This window comes from Phycodurus eques, chromosome 9 (assembly GCF_024500275.1).
Source record: "Phycodurus eques isolate BA_2022a chromosome 9, UOR_Pequ_1.1, whole genome shotgun sequence".
Taxonomy (NCBI): Eukaryota; Metazoa; Chordata; class Actinopteri; order Syngnathiformes; family Syngnathidae; genus Phycodurus; species Phycodurus eques.
The window spans coordinates 9,049,339-9,074,510 of NC_084533.1; the positions used below are offsets into that span (position 1 = coordinate 9,049,339).

The 25,172-nt window shown below is 43.0% G+C and overlaps 1 protein-coding gene across 4 annotated transcripts; it reads left to right on the forward strand.

The window, feature by feature from the left end:
• Positions 1–873: 873 nt before the first annotated feature.
• rab11fip5b (RAB11 family interacting protein 5b (class I)) lies at positions 874–24,700 on the forward strand. Of its 4 annotated transcripts, none has more exons than XR_009769209.1 (6): positions 874–1,507; positions 7,430–7,959; positions 11,604–12,147; positions 12,597–13,896; positions 20,085–20,214; positions 23,855–23,936. XR_009769209.1 is itself a non-coding variant. In XM_061685857.1 (6 exons), exons 1-6 carry the CDS (start codon positions 1,113–1,115, stop codon positions 24,113–24,115), a joined length of 4,059 nt encoding a protein of 1,352 aa, XP_061541841.1. In that variant the 5' UTR covers positions 874–1,112; the 3' UTR covers positions 24,116–24,700. The 4 variants fall into 4 exon arrangements, 3 of the variants coding, with proteins under 3 accessions (XP_061541841.1, XP_061541842.1, XP_061541843.1); XM_061685857.1 differs by having other exon boundaries at positions 12,597–14,795; positions 23,855–24,700; XM_061685858.1 differs by lacking the exon at positions 23,855–23,936 and adding an exon at positions 22,237–22,441 and having other exon boundaries at positions 12,597–14,795.
• The last annotated feature ends 472 nt before the right edge of the window (positions 24,701–25,172 follow it).

A 25,172-nucleotide genomic window follows, 5' to 3' on the forward strand; every position in this document is an offset into this window, starting at 1 on the left:
AAACCTGCGTGGTAGGTTAATTGACAACTCTAAATTGCCCGTAGGTGTGAATGTGAGTGCGGATGGTTGTTTGTTTGTAAGTACCCTGCGATTGGCTGCCAACCAGTTCAGGGTGTACCCCGTCTCCTGCCCGATGATGGCTGGGATGGGCTCCAGCAGCCCGCGACCCGTGTGAGGATAAGTGGAAGAGAAAATGGATGGATGGATACATTTCGTGGGTTTTATGCGCTGGAAACCCAAATTATATAAAAATAAACAAATAAATACTTTAAATTGTGGGCCCCGCGGCTATAATCAATGAAAATTTAACGTTTTGAATGGAATTATGGAAATGAATAAACTTTTCCATGATATTACATTTATTTTGGAAAGGGTCGGTATTTTCAGTCAATGAAAAATAAATACATAAATGGCTCCAAATTGATACCTACAGATGAACGGATAGCTGGTCAAAAAAAAATTAAATAAAAATAGTTAAGAAATGTGCGGGGCGTACTCACTTTAATGAGTCCATAAAACACAGTACAGTACGTCTGCCACCTCTCAAAGTGGCAATCCTCGAGTGTATATTTCATGCGAATGTTTGTTCATTTCACGCCGGTGTCCACTAGGTCGCGTCAGAGCTACACAGATGACGAGCACGTCGGTAAGCCTCATAATTTGTGCCGCATACACTGTGTAATAAATAAGCAGTCTCTCCACGCAAGCGCTTGCACGTGCTTGGCGTCATCGTCTTCGTCGTTTGTTTTTTTCCCCCCCCCTCTGATGTCGGTGTCGCGTCGTCATCACGCAACGCGGTGACGACGGGCTGCACATGGTCGCACGTGGTTTTCATAGATATGATTGCTTCAAATGGTTTTGTCTTTCTCTCCGGCGATGGTCACGTGACCGCGATGGTTCCGCCCAGAACAACTCCAGCGTGTGTTGACATTCCGGTACTGTACAGAGCCATTTTATTTGCGGCTGGGCTAATTGTGCAGCTTTCGGCAGATCTGCGCCGTCGCAGCGTGTCTGGCGCGCCTGCCGGTCGCGTTCCGGGATGGTCGCGTGCACACCGGCTGCTCCGAGCCGCCTCGCAGCCTGACGAGTGACAGCGAACGCCGCGCTCCAAGATGATGTCGCTCGTCGACCTGGACGACGATCAGCGGTGGCTGCCCACGCACGTCAATGTCACCGTGCTGCGCGCCAGGGGGCTGCGGACCAAGAGCAAACACGGCAGCCGCTACCTGTACGCGGTGGTCCAGGTGGGCAAGGACAAGTACACCACCGGCCTGGTGGACAAGGCCGAGGTGCCCGTGTGGTCCGAAGAGTGCTGCTTCGAGCTCCTGCCGGGCATCCTGGAGGAGGATGGCGCAGCTGGAGGCGGCCGCGGAGCCTACCCGCCCGGTAGCGCCGACCTGGTCCTCACCGTCATGCACCGAGTCCTGATTGGACTCGACGTGTTCCTCGGCCAGACCGTCATCCCGCTGGATCGCGTGTTTCGGGAGGGCGCGTGCCGGAGAGACCAGTAAGTGCACGGTCACGTGGTTTGCAGCTAAAAAGGCCCCCACGCGATGACTTTTACAATCAGTATGACAGCACAGCGGACAAGCCTCGAAGACAGTAAATTCGGGTTCAAATCTCCTTCGAAACATCTTGTGGCGTTTGCATGTTGTCTTAATGCTTGAGTGGCATTTCTCTGGGTATTCTAGCTCCCTCCCATATTCCCAAAACGCGCACGTTAGCTCCGTTGACAACTCTAAATGGTCCACACAGGTGTCAAAAGGTTGTTTGTCCATATGTGACTTGCGATTGGCCGACGACCTGTCCAGGTTGAACCCCGCCTCTCACCAAGGTCAGCCAGGATAGGCTCCAGCCCACCGCAGCCCTAAAACGACCAGCATCATCAAAAATGGATGAATGGATTCACCATGACAAAGTCGCAACAATCGTCGTTTTTCTTGAAACTCAGACTCGGACTCCCTCTATCCCCACTTGCTAATTTGCCTTGACGGTAAGAAACGACTTACGAATCGTCACGCCTTGTACTATCCCAAAATAAAGACGTCGAAAAATCCGATTTGATCATTTGAAAACTATCTTTTGAACCGGAAAGGGATACGTTTAGCCTAAAATGGAATACTTTAACCTGGATCCCGCATCGAACCGTGGCCAAAAGTAAAACCCCGGTTGGTTTTGCGCCCGTCCGTCCCAGTGCCATAAAATGCTTCAATGGACGCTGCCTGGGACCGTCTGCCTCCTCCCTCGTCAACTAGCCTGCTGCCAAGCTCTCGTCAATCGTTTGCCACGCCGTGTTATACCTTGCACCGCTTTCTCCCGTTCATTCTGCGGGAACGGTTTCCGTTCGTGCAGCTATCGGATGCCTCCTTCCGCGGAGATCGTCGTCTCAGTTGGAGTGCTATGGCCGTATGCATCCGTGATTCAAGATCGCCTGCAGGACAACAGTTCTGTGCAACTCCATATACAAACAGAAGACCAACATTGTTTTCACTCGTGACATAGAAGCGAGAACTCGCCATAACTTCCAACTTTTACGATTGCGACAAAACATTTGTGATCTTTGAAGTCCACCGCACTTCTACCTCCTGTTCTACAACGCTGGAGGAGCCAAAGTCATGTCATGTGATCCTGTAGCTACAGACTGAATTACCGTTTATTTTGTGGCTCAATATGGCCACATGACTGTTTGGCTCATCAGCCATCACAAACATAGCTTAGAAGCAACGTAGCATTTGAGACTAACCAAAACCATTTTTCCGTATTTTATTTTATTTTTTTATTTTTTTTGTCCTGCAATTTATTTCTTGGATATCAGAGCCTTGTTCAAGGATCCATCATCTTTAATCACAAGCAATTAAGTTCTCATCAGCAACTACCGGTAGTCCCATTTTCCGTATCTTTTGTTTTGTATCAGGTCGATTGTTCTTTTGTCGTTTTAGCTTTTTTAACCATATAGTTCAGTCATTTATAGCCAGTTCCTTACGGACTGAAGATACTGTCACTCCTTCTTCATCCAATAATGAGACCTATGGGATACTTTAACTCTCCGCAAAGAGGACACCATAATCCCTACAGTGTTACAATAGCTTGTCACATGCGTGGCTCTGACAAAGCTTCTACTTCTTGTAACCTTGACACTTGACTTACACTGCTCAGTAAAATCCGTGACTCATATGGCCGCTAAAAAAAAAAAGTACAAGTTACCTTTGAGTCCAGTAATTGGTCCTTTTTACCTTGTTGTAGATCGTAGGGACAAAAATGGACACTTATTGCACCTCTATTTCTGAAACTGCAGGTCTTAAACTTCAGAACAGTGGCAATGAGGAGAGACCCATCAGTGGCTTGTGTCCACGGGTTGACCCTTTACAGCCCATAACGAATTACTGTTAATTTTCGGTGAATTTCAGTGGTGGTTTCTGGCATGTGGCGCTTCGTTTTTTTTCTTTTTCAATGTTGCTGACGGGCTATTACCAGAGGTGGGACCAAGTCATTGCTTTGCAAGTCACAAGTAAGTCAGTCCCAAGTCGAGACAGGCAAGTCCTGAGTCAAAGTCGCAAGTCCTACACTTTGAGTTTCGAGTCCTTTGGAGTAATTTTACACAAATAAAAATATATATAATATTTATATTTAATTCAAATGTTTTAATTTAATTAAGACTGCATTTATATATTTAATGTCATTTAAAATCCATATTTATCAGAACAAATTTAATAAAGAAGTGAATTATAGTTTATTTCCCGTTCGAAACCGATTGATAGTAGGTTTTCGGTTATCTCTGAAAATGCTATGCGATGACTTACTTTTTCTCACTTTATTTCTGAAGTGATTTGAACAGACCTGTCACAAATAAGAATTTGCATCCAGTAGTGCTGCAATTGGCGGCACGGTGGACGACTGGTTAGCGCGTCAGCCTCACAGTTTTGAGGACCCGGGTTCAATCCCCGGCCCCGACTTTGTGGAGTTTGCATGTTCTCCCCGTGCCTGCGTGGGTTTTCTCCGGGCACTCCGGTTTCCTCCCACATCCCAAAAACATGCATTAATTGGAGACTCTAAATTGCCCGTAGGCGTGACTGTGAGTGCGAATGGTTGTCTGTTTGTATGTGCCCTGCGATTGGCTGGCAACCAGTTCAGGGTGTACCCCGCCTCCTGCACGATGACAGCTGGGATAGGCTCCGGCACGCCCGCGACCCTAGTGAGGAGAAGCGGCTCAGAAAATGGATGGATGGATGGTTAGTGCTGCAAGTAATAATCGAGTATTCTACTGACAATTCTATGGGAATAATCAAGTGCAAGGTTAAAATATATTTTTGCTTGGTTAAAGAGCAATTATGAATGCACAAGAGGAAATGAGACATTTCACTTAAGAATGAATGCCCAAAGGGTTTCCTCTTTTAGATAATCAACAGTATTTTTCTTAAATTCACGTTGTGCATAGAGCAGGAAAGTGCATTTTCTTTTCTATAAAGATTCCTAGCGAGGCAATTTCAAACACAAATATAAATAGATTTCAGTTTAAATTTGGCATTACATCAGTATCAAAAACATTTGGCATTCATTTAAAAAAAGAGGAATCGAAGTTTGTCATCTTGTTATAAAAGTAAAATTGTATCCAACTGTGGTATCTCAGATGGAACACTAGGGGACACTGCGTAAATATATTACATCAAAAAGAAGCGAAGGAAAGGACACAGGGAAGAATGTAGTTTCATGTCAAATAGATGCTAGCTGTGTGCTGATCGATTCGTAAATAAAGTGAATAAAAAAAGATACTCTGCTGTGTGATAAAACTGCACATTTCAGAGTGGCCTTTTATTGTGGCCAGCCTAAAGCACACCTGTGCGATAATCATGCTGTCTAATCAGCATCTTCATATGCCACACCTGCGAGGTGGGATGGATTATCTCGACAAAGGAGAAATGCTCATTAACACTGATTTCGACAGATGTGTGAACAGTATTTGAGGGGAAAATGTTTTCGAACTTGGAGTCCAGCTCACGAAAAATGGGAGCGAAAACAAAAAGTGTTGCATTGATATTTTTGTTCAGTGTAATTCCCTCCACCCCGACTAAGGCCCCAGTTCCAGCTTCACTGCTCACTGTAACGTATACCCTTATGACCACTGAACAATCCATAAACTGCATGTCATTTTTTTGTCAGTGGTGTAAAACTTAACTGCATCATAACTGAGAGCTATTTGTAAGTTTGTTAAATAAGGTGAACGAAATATGAGGGAAAACCCCCTCAGTGGGATGAGTGCAAATACACCAAAGATGATTGTAAAGATCGGCTTTCAGTTTGTGTTCAGATCATGACGATGGTGTTGGTGGTGTTGGAGTGAAGTTTTAACACATTCGGGTCAAATTCCTCATAGCTTCTTCAACTGGCTTGTGAGCAGTTCAGGGCAGGACATACTGTAACATTACATGACATATCATTTTCACATCTCAGTCACCAAAGCTTGGACCATTCAATTGAAACATCTTTCAATTTGTGGCTTCTGGAATGATTTCAATGCTAAAGTCAATGATAGAAGTCCTCTATTGAATTACCATTTGAGAAATATAACTGTTTTGGCACAGGTGACGTAACGGCACCATTGCAGCACATCTGGCTTGAATTGGGGCTCCTCCACCCGCCCTTCACTGGTGTCCACACACTGCGCAACATACACTCAGAATTCCATGCTCTTAGCAAAAACATTTTGCGGACTCCAAAGATTTAAGAGGCAGGAAGAGCGATGATATTGGTCCATGCACCTCCTATTGCAATCTAGGTTTTAAAGTACACTCATGCATCAGATGTCGGGATGTGCTGTGAGGGATATAAAGTTTTTGGTTGTCAAAGTCAGCGGTCACATTATGAGCACAAGCCCCCCAGCGAAATCGACTGATTATGTAATATACGGAAGGCCTTTCCAAAAGGAAATCAATCTCTTTGTTGTTGTCCATTTTGTTCTGGTGCCAGATGCTATGTGGAAAGGAAAGTTTCTTTATAATGATATATTTTATCGAGCACATTCTGGCGGTACGGTGGCCGACTAGTTATTACATACACCCCCCAGTCAAATCCGGGCTCTGGCCTTCCTGTGTGAGTGTGATTGGTTGTTTGTCTGTGTCTGTCCACTGTATATGTGCCCAGCGATTGGCTGGCGACTAGTCCAGTGCAGCTGGAATAGGCTCCAGTCCACCCGCGACCCTCATGAGGATAAGCGGCATAGAAAATGAATGCATGGCTGGTGGATGGAGGGATAGATTGATTGCAGATTGTGTGCTTCACATAAATATATATAAAACAAACCTCCTGGAATAAAATAAAAAAACTACAAACTATAATAAGTAATGTGCAAAGGTATTGGCCCACTACAAGCTCTACTGTTTTTAATGACTTTTTTAATGGCAGCCTTTTTTTTAAATTTTGTTTTTTTATTTATTTAAAAAAAATTTTTTTTTTAAGTTCACCAAAAGGTCTTAAAGATCCTGTTTGGTGATTTGATTCTAAATACATTAAATATGTTTGAAGTGCGCGCGGCACGGTGGATGACTGGTTAGAGCGTCAGCCTCACAGTTCTGAGGACCCGGGTTCAATCCCCGGCCCCGACTGTGTGGAGTTTGCATGTTCTCCCCGTGCCTGCGTGGGTTTTCTCCGGGCACTCCGGTTTCCTCCCACATCCCAAAAACATGCATTAATTGAAGACTCTAAATTGCCCGTAGGCATGACTGTGAGTGCGAATGGTTGTTTGTTTGTATGTGCCCTGCAATTGGCTGGCAACCAGTTGAGGGTGTACCACGCCTCCTGCCCGATGACAGCTGGGATAGGCTCCAGCATGCCCGCGATCCTTGTGAGGAGAAGCGGCCCAGAAAATGGATGGATGGTTGCATATATACACACACACACACACAAACACACAGTAGCCTACTGTGTATTGCAAGTAGGACAGGGATCAATATTTCCACGTTGATTGGTCAATCTGGTGCTCAGTGGCGTTTTTCCATGTTTAGATTAGACCCTGGGCTCGATCCAACAAATCCCAAAGCTTTGACTTTCTTTCTGTTATTTACAACTTGAATGACCTGCAACTCTTCATTCCTCTGTTATTGACACGCCTGACTCCTGGTCCACTGTGATCATGATTCTTCATTTTATCATGACATTTTGGACAATGGTAAACTTTGTGGGAACAGTTTGAGGAAGGCACTTTTCTTTTCCCGGTCCAAAAAGTCCATAAAGAGAAACCTTGAGCCTTGAGAAAGGCATGCTCGGATGAGTTTGGTGTAGACGAACAAGCCCATCAAAACCTCACAAAGGAGCACGGCTTGTCGCAGGTCTTCCCAGAAGAGTGGAAGCTGTTACATTTATCACGCTATAAATGTGTATGAGACGATGAAGATGAAGCTGAAGTGTCATTGTGTCCCCTGTGTGATGACCCCAGGTGGTTCAAGCTACATTCGAAGGCGGGACGGAAGGCGAAGGAGCGTGGCGAATTGCAGCTGACGGTGCAGTTCACCCGCAATAACATGACGGCCAGCATGTTCGACCTCACCGCCAAGGACGAGCGGCGCTCCGCTTTCGGCAAACTCAAGGATCGCGTCACAGGGAGAAAGCGCCCCGATGTGGAATCTTCCTCGGCCATCGTGCCGGGCCGCTACGCTGCCCTCTCGGTGACCCCGGGTCAGCCGTTAGGCGACGATTGCGAGGGCGCCGGCCACGGGCGAGACGCAGCGATAACGGAGGAAAAGAAGAGCAAGATGAAAGATTTCTTCAAAGGGAAGCTGAGAAAGTCGCCCGACACCAGGTCATGCTCCTCCCTGGCTTCTGACAGCAGCGCCTCCTCCATGGCGAGTGACACCGTCGGCCCTCCTCCCGCTCTCGGCCTGCTCTCAGATCTCCCCAGCTCGCCTGTCTACACCGCCGTCACACGAGTGGACCCCCACTGTAGAGACAGAGATCTAACTAAAACAGGTAGTGTGTGCTGTTTTCAATCTACTTGGCTTCCATTACACTTTTCTTGACTACCCCCTTTGGGAATCTTACAGCTAACAAATCTGGAAGTGTTTATGGATCCAATAAGTGTAATTATGTTAACTCTGTCATCACTGTCAGGCGGAAACCTCCTATGTCCAAATATGGTCACTTTCACATTTTTTTCACAAATTGATACTCGTCGTTTGTCTCCACATCATCTATTATTCTTTAAACTCAAAACTTTAAATTTAAAGTGTTGAAAAAAGCTTGAGAACAAATCGATCAACTCAGTTGAATGCTGAACTGTCTGAGGAGTGTTGTGAGATTCAGCCTCTACGCCTCAATCTGCAGGACCTGTGCGGCCTTATTGTCGAGATTGAAAGTCTGGCTGTTTTTGGAGACAATAATGCGTGAAAATAGGTTAGATACATTTGAATAACTGTTTTGTTAAAAATGGATAGCTGTAAAGCTTCGATGTAGAAGGAAGTGGTCAGCCCCCGTCTGTATGTTGCGTAGAGACTCATTTCTACCTCGTTCATTGCTCAGTCTACTCATTGCACTCATAGCTCGAAGACTTTTGAAAAGGGTTTAGGAAGATGATGTTCCACAGTTGTTTTCTTTTGCAAAGTATTGAAGGCTTTTTGTCTGGTCTGGGGTTGACGTGAGCTCAGACTTTGATGTGGACGGCTGGCGCTGCTGACGTGTCCTACCATTTATAAGGGCTCTAGAGCATAGGTGTCAAACTCAAGGCCCGGGGGCCAGCTGCGGCCCGCCACATCATTTTATGTGGCCCGCGAAAGCAAATCATGCTCGTCAACTTCTGTGATTTTTGCTAAAATCTGTACCCAAATTCCAAATTGTCATAATAATAAACAATAATGTTGAGATATTGCATTTTTATCTTACCAAACCCTTCGTTTACAGTAACTTAAACAATACTTGAACAAACTATTATCCTTGTCTTCTGATTTCAAAACTAGTTATCCCTCAATTTGTTGTGTCATGGTCATAATATGATTTGGTCATTAAACATTTCACTGTTCTAACGGCCCTCTGAGGGAAATCATAACTACAATGCGGCCTGAGACAAAAATGAATTTGACACCCCTGCTCTAGAGTGTCGAGGTTTCTCAACGGTGGGCCAAAAAAAAAACCGAGAGGGTGCACCCGTTCACACAGCCATTTGAGGAAAAAGAATCTCCGCAACCTTGAAACCAGACATAGATTAAACCCGTTGTGGTCTCTTATCCAATCCGAGATATTGAAGGGCAGGACCCCCTCGTATTGGCAGTGTGTGTGTGTGCGTGCCTGCATGTGTCTGTGCGCGTGCATGCGTTTGAAATGCGGACGCACAGAGAGTGCTGCTAGCGTACTCAAAACAAAGTTTTCCGACGGCTTTCGCTGTACAATTACAGAAAGTTTGAGCGCCATAACGGAATTAGTTCCATAGCCTGTAATGCCGCCGCAACGATGTGAGAACATTTTGGATTCAAGCCAGATGAATGCAGCCAACTCGCTAACACCAACAAGCTGCCAAGTTGAATTTGTATAAAGTCGCAACAAAGAAAACACAACGTAACCCTCAAAGTGACAAAATACATTTAAAACACAACCATCCCACCCAATTTCTTCCGCTGGGAACAAAAAATGGTGTTGTTTTTCCTGTTTCCTGTCAACTATCAATTAAGGAAGTCTTTGTCGAACAATGCAAATATAAACATGAAAGCGTTATATGGTGCACACCCACAGTATAGCGGCACTCGCTTTAAGACACGCAGCCATTCGATCAGCCATTGAGAAAACAGCGTTTAAAGAAATGCTGCAGACCTTTGATAGGCAATACGAATCCTGATGAAAAACGGGTTGCTTTGATCTTCACGTGCTGTTATTAATGTTTTATTGTGCACTTTTTCTTAACCAACTTGAAACTTGATTGGAAGTTTATTGCCTGTTATGACTATAATTACCTCGATGCCAAATGTTTAATATGCATTTATTTAAGTGCAATTTTTGTGAACATAGCCTGAGTCTGTTTCATTAAAAAAATAAATAATCTAAGATATTTTATTTATAGTTCTATATTTCAATGTCATGTTCAATATTCTTGAGAATTAAACATTAATTGCTCTTAAAATGGAAATAGTTTAATTATTATGCTATAATATCATTATATCAGTGGGATAAAAAAAATTACAACAGCATATACAATAGTATCATTTATTGCGATAGTTTCTGGTCAAATATACCGTTCTAAAAAATGTGTTATAGTGACAGCTCTAGGTGAGTGGCCTAAGAGGCCCATCAGATTCAAAGTGGAAATAGCAAGAATGATAAGATGAAAAGAACGATTGACAAGTTAAGGCCTGATTCACCCGAAAGTCATAACCAACACTCTAACATGGAGAACTTTAAGCACCAACACTTTTCAGTCAGTTACCCGTCTTGTGGAATTGTACTTCAAATAAAGAACATTGTGGACCAGATTGTTAGTAAATGATTTACCAGTCAATACTGCCTAAAAAGACAGGCAGCATTTTAAATGTTTTTTTTAAAGTGAACCGGTAAAACTACGGTGTTCAATACGATGCAGTCGAAAATTTGGGTGCACCCAGCTTTTATGCTAGTGCACCCAAGAAAAAAAGTTGCCAGTGCAAATCCATTGCAAAAAGTTAGTCTAGAGCCCTGATTATAATCAGTGACATAGTAATAAATTATAAAATTTCTAGCTTATCAAATTAGCGATAGAAGATGATTTTGGGGTGGTGTTGTGTTGATGTTGGTGTGCAGTGGTATGTGATAGCAATATAAAGTGAAATACCAACTTGAATGATATGTTTGGTAACTCAAGCAAGATGACGTATTTTTGTTTATTTCCTCAAAAGTAGTCATTTTGGAGATTTAAAGTTTCCGCCTAACAGTAACGATATGTTAAATAACTTTTAAAACAGTGTTGTAATTGTTTTTTTAATTATGTAATTGTTTCATTATATCTTCGTTTAGCCTAACAAGCTAGCCTGCGCTACTAGCTTCAAACATTAGCGACTAGCGGAGAAATCCAAAAGCACTAAATGAGCAGACGTACTGTAATTCTGAAAAACATTTCTCGTTTTGCTGGACTTGCTAATTAAATGCTTCACTGTTTAAACATTGGGCTGTCAATAAAATTTGGCTTCTTTTATCACTCTGGTTAGCTCGTAGCATCAGCCTCCTGAACTCATTAAAACCTTTGACATCATGGCCTGAGGTATGATATATAATATGATATATTTTAGTATTTGATTATCCATTTTGTTTTATGTGTGTTTATGTGCAATATATATTTTGTGTATTTGTGCACTTGTAATTTGCAGTGGTGTAAAACTGCAATGCATCATTCCTCGAGATGTTGGTACTGTTACAACCTGAATAATAAACATTGTCCAACTAAACATTCTAAAAGGTTGTCACACCAAATGATAATCTGGCATCCTTTTTTATTTGTTTATCACTTAAAAGAATGAGTTTATTTTAGTTTTTTATGTCTTTTAGTATTTTATCTGTCTTTTCATCTTGGTGGTTTTGTGCTACTCACTTGTCATTGTTCACTTTAAATTCTTAATGTCCTTCATTGTTCTAAAAGACATTTGTTCTCCTCTTTACAGTGCTCACCAGTCAGCACGCCACAAAGATTCTGACACACAAGCGAGCCTTCAGCGATGAAGCTAGTAAGATCACAACATCTATCCCTCAAGCAAAGCCCACCATGGAGTCCGTCAAAGGCCCGCAGAATATGAGTCCATCCAAGTCTTCTGTGTGTATAAATGGCAGCCATGTGTATGACTCCGAGCCTTCAATCCCAAAGAACGCTGGAGCCCTGCCGTGCAAGTTGGTCTTGTTGGAGAAATGCTCCCCGCTGTCCCGTTCCCTACAGAACCTCGCCAAGCGAAGCGAGGACAAAGGTTCCTTTGCAGAAGGGCGACGTTGGTCCTTTGACAAGATGAAGAATGAGGGAAAAGAGGAAGAAAAGGCGGCAGACACCTCCAATGCTGATTCTTCTGACAAAGGGTGGAAGCTTAGAAAGACCTTATTCTCTGGAGGTAGGAGCGATTCTGTTCCAGGAAAGCCAAATGGAAGCCAGGCTGCTTCCACCTCTGAAGGGAGGCTCAGAGGCTGGTTCAGCTCCACAGACTCTCAGAACAAGCCAAGGTGAGTCAGTGGGGATGTCTGGTCTCCCGTCATGACATTTATTGGAAGCCTCTTCTGTCCAGGCTTGCCCCTGTTCACTTGTGGTCTTGAGTTGAACATCGTTTGAGAACAGGACTAAGCACATTCGTCTTTCCATTTCACAATGATGATGCCACCCAATCACACCATCATTTTCACTTTTCACTTGCACCCATGTTATGTGTTTAGGCAAATGGCTACTGTACATATTTTGTTCATGCTTAATTATTTTGCAAGTACGCTTTGCTTCTTTTGCATTTAATTTCACTTCTGACTTAAACTACAGCAATTTTTATCATTTGGCCAATTTTGGGTCTAGAAAGTCCCAATTTGTTGTGAAATATCAGCTAACATTTTGGTGAATGTTTATGTGAGAACCATGTTTGGGAAACATAACTAAGAGGACCACTGTGCCCTCTTTTCCTCTGCAGGCTGGAAGTGTCTCCTAAGCTAGAAAGCACCTCAGCTATATCCCCCCCACTCCCTCTTTGGCCCTCTGTAGGCAGTCACTGTTCCTCCTCCTCTGACTCCCGCCCCGTTGAACAGAATCACACACATCCCATCACCCCGCCATCGACCCCCATCTCCCCCTCCAACCCCTTCTTTGAGGAGCTGCAGGGGTCCCCTCCTTGTGCACCTAGCTCCTCAAGCTTTCTGTACACTTCTCAGCACTCCGGCCAGGATATACCCAGTTCCATTCAAGACACTATACCCTCCATCAAGAGGGAGCGTCCTAAACCTGTCGCTAGGCAGATATCACTCCCTGTGTTTTCCAACCTCTCAAGTGATCGTCCAATGTCAATGAGCGTACAGGACTGGGAAGACTCATTCGACATGTTTGCTTCAAACAGACTCAACTCACCCAGAGGAAATCCCTCTCAGATGCAACTGGAAACTACTCTAGAGTCTACTCAGAGGTGTAGTTCTATTGCAGCAAATGTACATACTGAATATCACATACAAGAGCGACAAAGATACCAAAAGGAGCCTCCGCCATTACCTCCAAGGAGACCAATAAAAACTTCAGTGAATGAGATATACTCTGATGGTTGGCTCCACAGAGGCCAAGAGCTGGCAGTTCATAAAGAAGCCTATCTACTCTCTCAGACTGGAGTGGCCTCACTGCAACATGGAAGAGAGCCAGAGTTTAAAAGACCGACATCAAGTGTATCATCAGACAGCGAGACCTCAGATTCCCTCACTGTTAACTCTCAGCTTTATGGAATCATCCCTTCCCCGGGATTTATGTCCGAAGAGACTCTGAAAAAGTATGAACCCTTGGAAGACACAACTGACTTCTGGGGGGGCATGCTATTTGAACAAGACTTGTATGGGCGGGTTTTCAAGGCAAATGTTAGCCAAACCACTTTACATGTAGGGAATAGCACCGGGCTTGGCAATATTCTAAACTGTGAGACTTCTGTTGCTGACCTTTTGAAGAAGTCCTCTAATTCACTCTCAATGTCAGAATTAAAGACTGTTTGGACTCCCCCTCCAGTAGAGTCTGCAGAGTCTTCTCTCATAAGTCAAACCCCATGCATGAACAAAAACGGTACTTCCTTGCTAACCTTAGGAGATCTGAACATGAATGTTAGCGATTCTGATTTCGGCTTTACGGATTCTGATGGATCTTCTCAGACAAAAGCAGTTGCAGACGTCAAAGGCCTCAGCATCTTAAGTTGGATCGGTCCGCAGTTGTCACAAGATTCCACAACAGCTGTTTACCACGAGGTAGCTACATATGCTAACACCATAAAAGACACCAAGATGCCCGAAAGTGACTCATCTTTGGAAAGAACCATGTTATCTCATAAAACTTGCAAAGTCTCTCCAGTTTGGCAGGACTTTCCATTTGAGATCAACAATCGTAAAATCTGTGAAACCCAGGAGCAACCTGTAGCCAATCTGGAGTCCAGTGATGATAAAACAGGAAGGGATGATGCTTTCAAAGAGAAAAAAAAGGACTGTAATGATAATGGGAACCCTCAAGCTGCGAGAGAATTGTTTCCACGGGTAGTCAGCGCACGTGTTAGACCGAAAGCAATTTCAAGAGTGAACAGCACTGACAATCCAAGCAAAACTGATCTTGGTCAGCAGTCTTCACTCGTCATTGAAGGTCCGTCATCATATCAACCTAGTAGCTCAGCTCCATCTCCCAATCTGGCATTGGATAGCAATGAAGATAAAGTCTCAGGCTATCATGGCAATTTGAACGATAGTTCACCAATACCTAGTTCGCCAATACCTTCAAATGATGACTCAGCACTTCTATTAGGGGATTATGTGACCGAAAACCCCTCTGAGATTACTTTTGAAGTCCTTCATGCCAAAGTCGCCCCTCATTTGAGAAGTCCTCCAAAGTCTGAGCAGGGTTGTTCTCTCACTTCCTCAACCAATACACCTGCTAATCTCCCTCTTTCCGCTGCCTGTTGCACCTCCACACGCTCGTCAAGCACAATTATGCAAAGCGCTGGAACCAGTAGGTCTCTGATTGTGGCACCCTACGCAACCTCCTCCTCCTTCACCCCCGACACTACCTCCACCACTGATCAGCCGCTGTTTGATGCACTGCACTCACTTTTCACAGAGGAGACTTGGCCAGCTTGCAACCTGCCCCGCCAGGAGAGCAGGTGAGAGTCCTCACACTAGGAAATGCACTCAACTCTTCCCCATGTGTAGGCAGGCACTTACTCAAGACAAAGGCAATTCAAAACATGGAAAGTTTTTTTATTTATTTTTTTACGCTTTTCCCCCTCACTGTTTGCCTGCCTGCCTTGTTTGATGCTAAATGTATTTATGTTGTCCTAAGTTCTGGTGGTTGCTGTGCACTTACCCTCCAAATTTATGTTGTGTCATTTCATGTGTTCACTCCCTTCGGCTGCATTTACACTGCAGGTCTCAATGTCCAGTAGCTATAGCAAATTCTTTTTGAAACCCTTTGTAATTGGAAAAATAAAATATTGTTCATTTCAAATTCAAAACGGGTATATATTTTACTAGTGCACAAAATTAACCAGAATCAGCTGCACACAAAACAATGTGTTCAAAGAACAAAACTAACAAAACATGAATTTCGCATTAAAAATATTTAATTCAATGAAAATTTACTGTAAATAAAAGTGCAAGGCTATAATCATTTTCACAACAAAGTCTGCTCCATTTCTTTGGTTTTATGTTTAACATCTTCAAAAAGGATAGTTCGCTAAGATACGTCTAGTGCAAATATGCCCATATTTGGAAGTGATTGCTTAACAGGCTACCAGGAAGTAGCATGGATGCTTTTCCTGCTTGTTGGTCTATTGCTGTCATAGATATGAAAAATTGGTAAATAGGACACACCCCCATGACCTGCATGCCTATGCAGACGCAAAGCTCGTATGGGAAAAGTGTCAGCACATTCCATGTTTGTGGATGGCATGAAAACCAAAATAACTACATTGCCTGCACATTGCACTGCAAACGGTGGCACTCTATGCCATACAAACACAACAAGGAAACTAGAAATAACCTTTCATAGGTGAGAATATTTTTTGGGGTTCTTTTTTTCAAATGTTCTGTATTAATACCACAGGCTTTGAAAAGTAGCTCATATTTATTTTCAATGTACATGCATTTCTTTTGATGGGAACATTGCTCCCACTACCGTGGCCGCCACGTAGGCATGTCGCTTAGCCGGGCTGCTACAGCGCGCTGACCCTCTATTCATACCTGAAGTTAGCAGCCCCTCTCCTACTAGATGCGCTGTGTGCCATGTTGTATACAGCGGCTGAAATAAGTATTTAACACGTCAGTGTATTTCGAAAGGTGCTATTGACATGAAAATTTCACCAGATTTTGGGAATAGGTGGAACGGTGGACGACTAGTTAGGACTTCTGCCTCGTAATTCTGAAGACCGGGGTCCACATCCCGGCCCCGCCTGTGTGTGCGTTTGCATGTTCTCCCCATGCCTGTGTGGGTTTTCTCCGGGTACTCCGGTTTCCTCCCACATCCCAAAAACATGCGTGGTAGGTTGATTGAAGACTTTAAATTTCCCATAGGTGTGACTGTGAGTGCGAATGGTTGTTTGTTTATATGTGCCCTCCGATTGGCTGGCGACCAGTTCAGGGTGTATCCCGCCTCTCGCCCGAAGATAGCTGGGATAGGCTCCAACACGCCCGCGACCCTTGTGAGGATAAGTGGAAAATGGATGGATGGATGGATGTTGGGAATAATGTGAAATGACACAGGGAAACAATATTTTACACGCCAACTGGTATTTGTTTATTACTTTGTACAAAAGCCTTTGTTGGCAATGACAGCTTCAAAGACGCCTCCTATATGGAGAAATTAGCCCCATGCATTGCTCTGGTGTGATTATGGGCCATTCCTCCTAAAAAGCAGTCTTCAAATCTTGAAGGTTCCGTGGTCTTCTGTTATGGACCTTGAGTTTCAGTTCTTTCCATGGATTTTCGATTGGATGCAAGTCAGGGGATTGGCTGGGCTATTCTAGCAACTTTATTTTTTTCTTTGAAACCAATTGAGAGTTTCCTTCCTAGTATGTTTTGGATCTTTATCCTGGTAAAATGTCCACCCTCGTTTCATATTCATAGTCCTCGCAGATGGCAGCAGATTTTTGTCAAGAATGTCTCGGTACACCTGCCCATGCATCCTTCCTTCAATGATGTGAAGTTTACCAGTACCCTTTGCTGAAAAACAGCCTCACACCATGATTTTCCCACCTCTGAACTTGACTGTTGGTATGGTGTGTGCCTTTTCTCCTCCAAACGTGGTGTGCATTATGGCATCCAAATAGTTCAATTTTGCTTTCATCAGACAAGACTATATTCTAACATGGGCGAGTCCACCATCACATCATCTTTTTCAGTATTTAACTGGTTTGTCCAAATGTTGTTCAGCCAACTTTAAATGAGCTTTGACATGCTTTTTTTTTTTTTTTCAGCAGTGGGGTCTTGGGTGGTGAGCGTACATACAGGCCGTGGCGGCGGAGTGCATTACTCACTGTTTTCCTTGTGACAGCAGTACCTGCTAATTCCAGGTCTTTTTGAAGCTCTCCACAGGTGGTCCTTGGCTCTTGGACAACTCTTCTGATTATTCTTTGCACTCCTCTGTCGGGAATCTTGCAAGGAGCACCCGATCGAGGCAAATTTATGACTGTACGATTGGCTATTCACTTACGTATTATGGCCCCAACAGTGCTAACTGGAACATTCAGGAGCTTAGATATGCGCCTGTAACCAATGCCATCGTTATGCTTTGCAACAATTAGTTCATGATGAGACAGCTCTCTGCTCTTACCCATCATGAGATGTGTCTTGACTCACACCTTGGCAATGAGACATTTTTCTAGGCCATCAATTAGGACTGAACCAGCTGGTATTCATTTGCATTGAGAAGGGGCTGGATTACTGGTTGATTATTGATAGATTTTAGGTGTTGTCTTGGCTTTCCACAACTTTTTGATCCTCCCTTTCTTCATATGTTCAACACTTTTCTCCCATGTCATTTCACATTATTACACACAACTTAATTTCTGTGCGTATTTGTTCTACTTTCATTGTGTGTGTATGGATTACTTGGGTTGTTCTCAACACCTCGTGAAATTTTCATGTCAATATGCACCTTTGGAAATATATTTATTGGGAAAAATGGTGACATGTTAAATACTTATTTCACCCACTGTATTCCAACTAGACAACAAAATCAAAATTTCCAACTGGAACCCCAGGAATTTGATTTTTTTTTCTCACACCTAAGGGCCTTATTTATTAAGATGCCAAATAGCTAAATAGCGCTAAATTAAGTGTTCTTTCATTGTACTGATTGCGCATGCTATTGGCAGGGTGTGTATGAGGTGTAAAAGAGGGGCAATTTAGGTAGTGTTAATGTTTTTGACCATGGGACATTTGAGAGAGCACTAAAAACACAAAATGAAGTTTGTTGGAAGTGTTCGTGGAAGACAAACAAACATATTACTGAGTTACAGAAAAAAGACCTACTGGTTAGATCATTTTGGGGAAGCCAACAACCGCAAACACCCATGTTTTGTTTAATCCCAAGTGCCCATCCTGTGTAACATTGCATTTAAAACTTGGGACAGCATGCCCAAAAAACTGTTCTGGCAGAGGCCAGCACCAATTGTCACAATGAGATGAAGTCTAATGACCCAGAAGCAAGGAAGTGCAGAGTTGAAAGGAGTTTTGTCATAGGTGATATGGCATGACTCCTTCTTGTTACTGGCTCCACATCAACCCTTAGATCATTCAGAAGCTCCAAAATTGCACTGCTGAATAGATTATTATTTGTGATAATTTTTGTTTGTTTGATTCTCGGTTTCAAAAATGAAAACGTCTCCCAGCTGCCTCTTATTTTGCCTGCGCTACATTGACACCACTTTATGTGTCGGTTGTCGCCTGCCTTTCAAATGCTATTGAAAGATGTAAAATCAGCCATTCCAATTTATCTCAGGTTTCATAAATCACATAGTGTGTGCTAAATTCATCCATCCATCCATCCATTTTCTGAGCCGCTTCTCCTCACTCGTGTCACGGGCGGGATCTTCGGGCAAGAGGCAGGGTACACCCTGATCTGGTTGCCATCTAATCGCAGAGCACATATAAACAAACAACCATTCGCACTCACATTCACACCTACGGGCAATTTAGATTATTCAATTAACCTACCATCCATGTTTCTGGGATGTGGGAGGAAACCGCAGTACCTGGAGAAAACCCAGGCATGCACGAGGAGAACATGCAAACTCCACACAGGAGGGGCCGTGGATTGAACCCCGGTCCTCAGAACTGTGAGGCAGACACTCTAACCAGTCGCCCTCACCGTGCCGCCTGCCAAATTCATGTTTTTGTGTTTTCTTTTCCCAAAATGAACTGGGTGGCGGTTGTGCATGTTTTCCAGATGAAATCCTGTTTGCGCTTGATTAGTAGAGTACTTTCCAAATTAAGTTTGTGCCTATTTTTTGCATGTGGACATTTTTTTGTAAATCAGGCCCTAAGTGTTTTTCCCTGTTAAGGCAAATTTAGCTATGACTAGAACAATCCATCACATCCAGAAGAAGGACATGAATGCTGTCGCTGAAATGCAAAATAACTCCAAAATTAACCGAGGACAAATGCTGGTTGATGCATGACAGCATATTATAGCAGTCCTCATACAAATATGAGCACTAAGCAGCATAGGAATGAGTTAACTCTCATTATCTGCTTGGTAAAAACTACGATGTCAGTGTCACATGACTTTTCCGTCTGAGTTTATTTTTCATTTTTCTTACCAAAAAGCAACATTTTGTAGTAATAGTACACCTGAAAATTTTTTTGGAAGTGTTGGACCCCATTGGAGATCAAGTTCATTTTTGTTTTTCAGATTATTTTTTTCTTCAGATGACTTGTAGTTTTCATGGCTTCACCAGACTGTGTTTGTTGAGATTTCATACCGACCCAGTGGCTAACATTGTCGACTGATTTTTTTTTAACTTCTTCCACCACTGAAACAACTGCGCTTTAAACTAGAGCTAGTCATAGCAAGAACCCAATTGATTTCAAATAGGAAATAAGATGGCAACTGGGTTCAAATGTCCATGTGGTTCTGACTTTAGATATGAATACTAGATATGCCAGAGTGCTGTAGTAGCCCGACTAAGCGACGTAACTGACAACAACAAAATTACAGATGAAAGTTTACTCCCAGTTCCCTTGTCGTAATAGTATGGCGTACAACTTGTATGCAACTGTATGCAGCACAATATACCGGCATCCTTGGTCTTTTGGTTTTCCTGCCATCCACACACATAGAATACACGGAAAAATATGACCCGCCTAGCATAGTGTCATAGGCATGCAGCTCAAAAGTGGCATTTCATATCTACCTATTTATATCTATGTTTCTGAACTCTCTCCCCTTGCAGACCACACCTAGTGAAGCCTTTAAGCCAATCAGAGAAGAAGGAGAGCCGTTCAGTTCTTGAGAAACTCAAGTCAACCATAAGCCCGGGACGCACTGCCCAGCAGGTGGCTGCCGGGCCGGGGAAAATTCAGGTGAGCTGACATCAGAAAAACCCAACTTTATTAAACCTCCATAACACTATAGCTGGCCCAACAGATGGAATTTGGATTCCTGCTAAATCTGATGCAAGCACCTCTATATGCCTTTTGATATTGATTAATGTACCTGCAAATGCAGGGTTTCCACCGTTCAGAAATGAAAATAAGGGACACCCACCACAGAATCTTGGGGCCATGGCCCCACAGGCCCCGACCCCTATGGGATGGGGCGCCCACAGCAGAATGAATGCGGTTGGATGTTTGGTGGTAGTCACAGGGGCCGTCGCCACAGAATGGCAGCCACGCTTCAGTCAGACTGTCCCAGAGCAGCTGGGGCTACACAAGTTGCTTACCACCACCAGGGTGTGACTGTAGAGTGAATGAATAATGCCTGCAATTGTAAAGCGTCTTTGAGTGCCTTGACGAGCGCTATATAGGTGTAATGCATTATTATTAGACTTTTATTTGTGTCAATGTTTTTACTAAAGGGGTGATCAAGAAAGGAATTAGTCACACATAAAGCTTGAAATGCTTTCTTACTTACACATGACTGCAACATTGTTGCACATAAAGTGCTGTTACTTATGCTACATAAATCCTGAATTACATGGATTCCTATTTAATTTTCAATGACGAAAATAAAGTAGAAAAAAAGAGTGCCAAATGCTCACAACTTCGTAGTCAGTTAAGATACCCAAAGAGATAGAGTACGATCTACCACAGCACAGTTGCACTCCACTTTCCCACTGCTTTTGGAGCAAGGACATCTTTAACCACTGCCTCTGCCTTTGCTCTGCCTACAGTCATTATCTGTACAGTTAGCACTGTTGTAGCTGAGGTTATGTTTGACTGTGTGGTACACTTGTCTGACTTCAGGTTTCAAGGTTTTATTTTTAAAGTGGACGGAAAGTGGAGTACCCCGAAGAAAACACACGCAAATAAGGGGAGACCTTGCAAACTCGACACAGGAGTGTCAAAAATTACATTTTAACCAAGAACCTCTCATCTGTGAGGAAGATGTACTAACCACTTGTCACCATGGTGCACATACTTAAAACTTACAAATGCATTGTGACTAAATGCTTAAATCTTCCATAAAACTGTAATTTAGCTTTGGATGAGCGTTTTAGTACCAAAATCACAATCAATACACCAATTGTAAAGAATAGAAAGAATGCTTTACAAAATACATAAAAATACAAAAATAAATAAAAGGCCCCAGATAGCTAACTGAGGAACAGTATTGTGTATACAAACAAAGTGTATACAGTATATACAGTGATGCCTCGACATACGAGTGACCCAATTTACATTTTCGAGATACGAGCCATCGTCTGCACCATTTTTTTCCTTTGATTTGCGAGCAAAAATTTGAGATACAAGCACTGGTGGCAATGAACGCAATTTAGCTCATTTCACAACAAGCAGCAGTGTGACATTGTGAACAAATCTTCAAAAAAGAGGCTCCAAGCTGTTTAATGTCATTCTCAGTTAAAGTTTACTTTCAAACAAACTAAACAGCAAAGAAAATGACAGGTTGTTTATTTAAAACAACCACATAACTTTACCTTTAAGTCCGCTAGCTTAATGATAACGCATAATGGGAAATGTCATAGACGGGCTAACAAATAGCATCCATTGGGTGTATTTATAATGACCCTTTGGTGTGACACTCGTATATTTAACTCACGTGCTGTCCATTTCTTCTGATCATCCTTAAAATAGTTCTACACCTTCATTGGAGACCAGCTGTGTTTGATTATACTGATTGGACTTGATTAGGAAAGCCACACACCTGTCTATATAAGACCTTACAGCTCACAGTGCATGTCAGAGCAAATGAGAATCATGTGGTCAAAGGAACTGCCAGAAGAGCCAATATAGAACTTTATGGCCTTAATTCTCAGTGGCATGTGTAGAGAAGACCAGGCACTGCTCATCACCTGTCCAATACAGTCCCAACAGTTGAATTGAAGCATGGTGGTGGCATCATCATGCTGTGAGGGTGTGTTTCAGCTGCAGGGACAGGACGACTGGTTGCAATCGAAGAAGAGATTAATGCGGCCAAGTGCAGGGATATCCTGGATGAAAACCTTCTCCAGAGTGCTCGGGACCTCAGACTGGACCGAAGGTTCACCTTCAAAACAGACAATGACCCTAAGAACACAGCTAAAATAACGGCTTCAGAAAAACTCTGTGACTGTCCTTGAATGGCCCAGGCGGAGCCCTGACTTAAACCCAATTGAGCATCTCTGGAAAGACCTGAAAATTGCTCCCCACCAACATTCACCATCCAACCTGACAGAACTGGAGAGGATCTGCAAGGAGGAATGGCAGATGATCCCAAAATCCAGGTGTGAAAAACATGTTGCATCATTCCCAAAAAGACTCATGGCTGTATTAGGTCAAAAGGGTGCTTCTACTAAATACTGAGCAATGGGTCTGAATACTGATGGCTGTGTGTTATTTCAGTTTTTCTTTTTTAATAAATCTGCAAAAATTTCAACAATTCAGTTTTTTTCTGTCTATACGGGGTGCTGTGTATACATTAATGTGGGGGGGGGGGGTGAACTTAAATGGTTTTAGGAAATGGCTGCATTATAAAAAAGAGTGAAAATTTTAAGGGGGACTAAATATTTTCCGTACCCACTGTAAGTTGCCAACAGTTTTGACTGGCTCATTCTCTATTTAATAAGAGTAACCGCTAACATTGTATGCTCCCACTGCGATTATGCAAGGTGCTCTTCCACACAGATGTTTCCATGTGAGAATATTGCGCCGGATTTAAAGGAAATGAGAGGAGTCACTCGCTCTTTTTCAAAATCCGCCGATTGCGCACCTCTGCCAAATTACGAAAACTCGGTCGAACATTCCTCTGCACAGATTTATGCCACACCTGATTTAACATGGTCAGGAAAACAGAGTCTTAAATGTTATTGGTTTGATGTTGTATTTTTTTCGATCATACAATCAATTAAAAATCAAAAAGGGGGTAAACCTGCTTGTTGAGCGGAAATGTTGCCTGTTCCGCATTGCTTCTGAAATCTTCACTGCCTGAGTTCCCTTGACTCTGCTTCTATTTGCTAGTCTAAGGCCCAAATGTTGCTAAACGAGGGATGGGCATTTTTATTTTGGATTTTCCAGAGGTGTATATTCTGCCATAGTTTAAGCATAGCACCTGAAGCCCAAAGTAACAGCTCAGTGCATGGCTGCGGTTGTGTGCCCGCTTTTGACCACAAGGGTTCCTGATATGATTGACACCTCGTCGGCCACACTTTGTGTCTCTGATTGATTCATTTTCCTTGGGTATGGTGGTTTCTTAAGAATCATATTAAAGGAGTATGATGAGCTGAATTTTGTTCACGGATTACTTTATTCATGAACTTCTGTCAGGATTATCCTGACAGTTTCCGTAAATATGACAATTTTTTCGTTTGTTTGTTTTAATTTCAAACTCACCTTTTAGATAACTTCGGTATAATTTGTTTTTGTACTGGCCCGTAATTGGATGGAATACAAAGAAGTGCAAAATGTAATATGAGCTGCAGGAAGTAGGGCTAAATCAGCCTTACGATCTATGCTTGAAGGTCAAAACTATTTTGACAGGTCTTCCTCTTTTGTGTGTCCCCCACAGGAGCCCACAGATGACAGGTCGGCCCTGTATGAGCACCTGACTAACATGGAGCTCATCTCCTTGCTGCTGCAGCAGGACATGGACATAAACAAGCAGCAGGCGGCTTCCGAGTGTCAGCGGGCGCAACTGGAGAAATGCGAGGCAGAGCTGAAGAAGGTCAAGGCGCAGCTCCGCGACTTGGAGGACTACATCGACAACCTGCTGCTGCGCATCATGGAGCAGACGCCCACGCTGCTGCAGGTGCGCTCCAGACACAAGTGATGGCGCCACGGCCAAACCTCTGAATAAGTCTTCCCACATGTGAAAGTCAGTTTTAGGATTTAGTAGACAGAGACATGCATTAGGTCTTCTCATGACTACTACTTCCCTGTTGACACAATATTATTACATGCATGCAGTTAATAACAACAGCCAAAAAAAAAAAAAAATGAATATGACAAAAAGCTTACGAGAACAAGTTGCAGTAGTTGGCTGTTGTCACATTCAAATTCTAATGGAGCATTTTCATGGAAAATAATACAACAACAATAGTATATTATTTATATTGTTACTATTTGTTCTTATGTGCAGCACTTGGTTCCATGTAAATAAAGTTCTTGTAAATGCAAATGTAGTACAGACTTTACAATACTGTACATTTAAATAAATATCGATTGTTTTACTTAAGTAGATGCTAAGGTAAATAGAATGTAGACAAATGCAAAAAAAAAAAAAAAAAAGTTTTAAAATTGTGTCACTGAACAAATTTTGTTCAACTTTGGATATTTCATCCATCCATCCATCCATTTTCTGAGCCGCTTCTCTTCACTATGGTCACGGGCGTGCTGGAGCCAATCCCAGCTGTCATCGGGCAGGAGGCGGGGTACACCCTGAACTGGTTGCCAGCCAATCGCAGGGCACACAGAAACAAACAACCATTTGCATTCACATTCACACCTACGGGCAATTTAGAGTCTCCAATTAATGCATGTTTTTGGGATGTGGGAGGAAACCGGAATGTCCGGAGAAAACCCACGCAGGCACGGGGAGAACATGCAAACTCCACACAGGCGGGGCCGGGGATTGAACCCGGGTCCTCAGAACTGTGAGGCTGACGCTCTAACCAGTCGGCCACTGTGCCGCTTGGATATTTCATTGTATTTAAAAAAAAATAATAATCTACTTGTTTGTGATGGGACAAGTCAGTAATATTCTTTCACGTCACTGTAAAAATAAACAAACAACAAATAAAAAGCAACCATGCTAGTTCAGTTATTTCCATACAAGACTGTTCTCATGTGTAACACATTGACCTCTCGCAGCTCACTGCTTCGCTTTA

Excerpts from the sequence above, each read along its gene's own strand:
- rab11fip5b (XM_061685857.1), top strand. The coding sequence starts at position 1,113 with ATGATGTCGCTCGTCGACCTGGACGACGATCAGCGGTGGCTGCCCACG. Across the intron at positions 12,148-12,596 it reads GACTCTCAGAACAAGCCAAG|GCTGGAAGTGTCTCCTAAGC; the intron begins GTGAGTCAGTGG and ends TTTCCTCTGCAG. Across the intron at positions 14,796-20,084 it reads CTGCCCCGCCAGGAGAGCAG|ACCACACCTAGTGAAGCCTT; the intron begins GTGAGAGTCCTC and ends CTCCCCTTGCAG.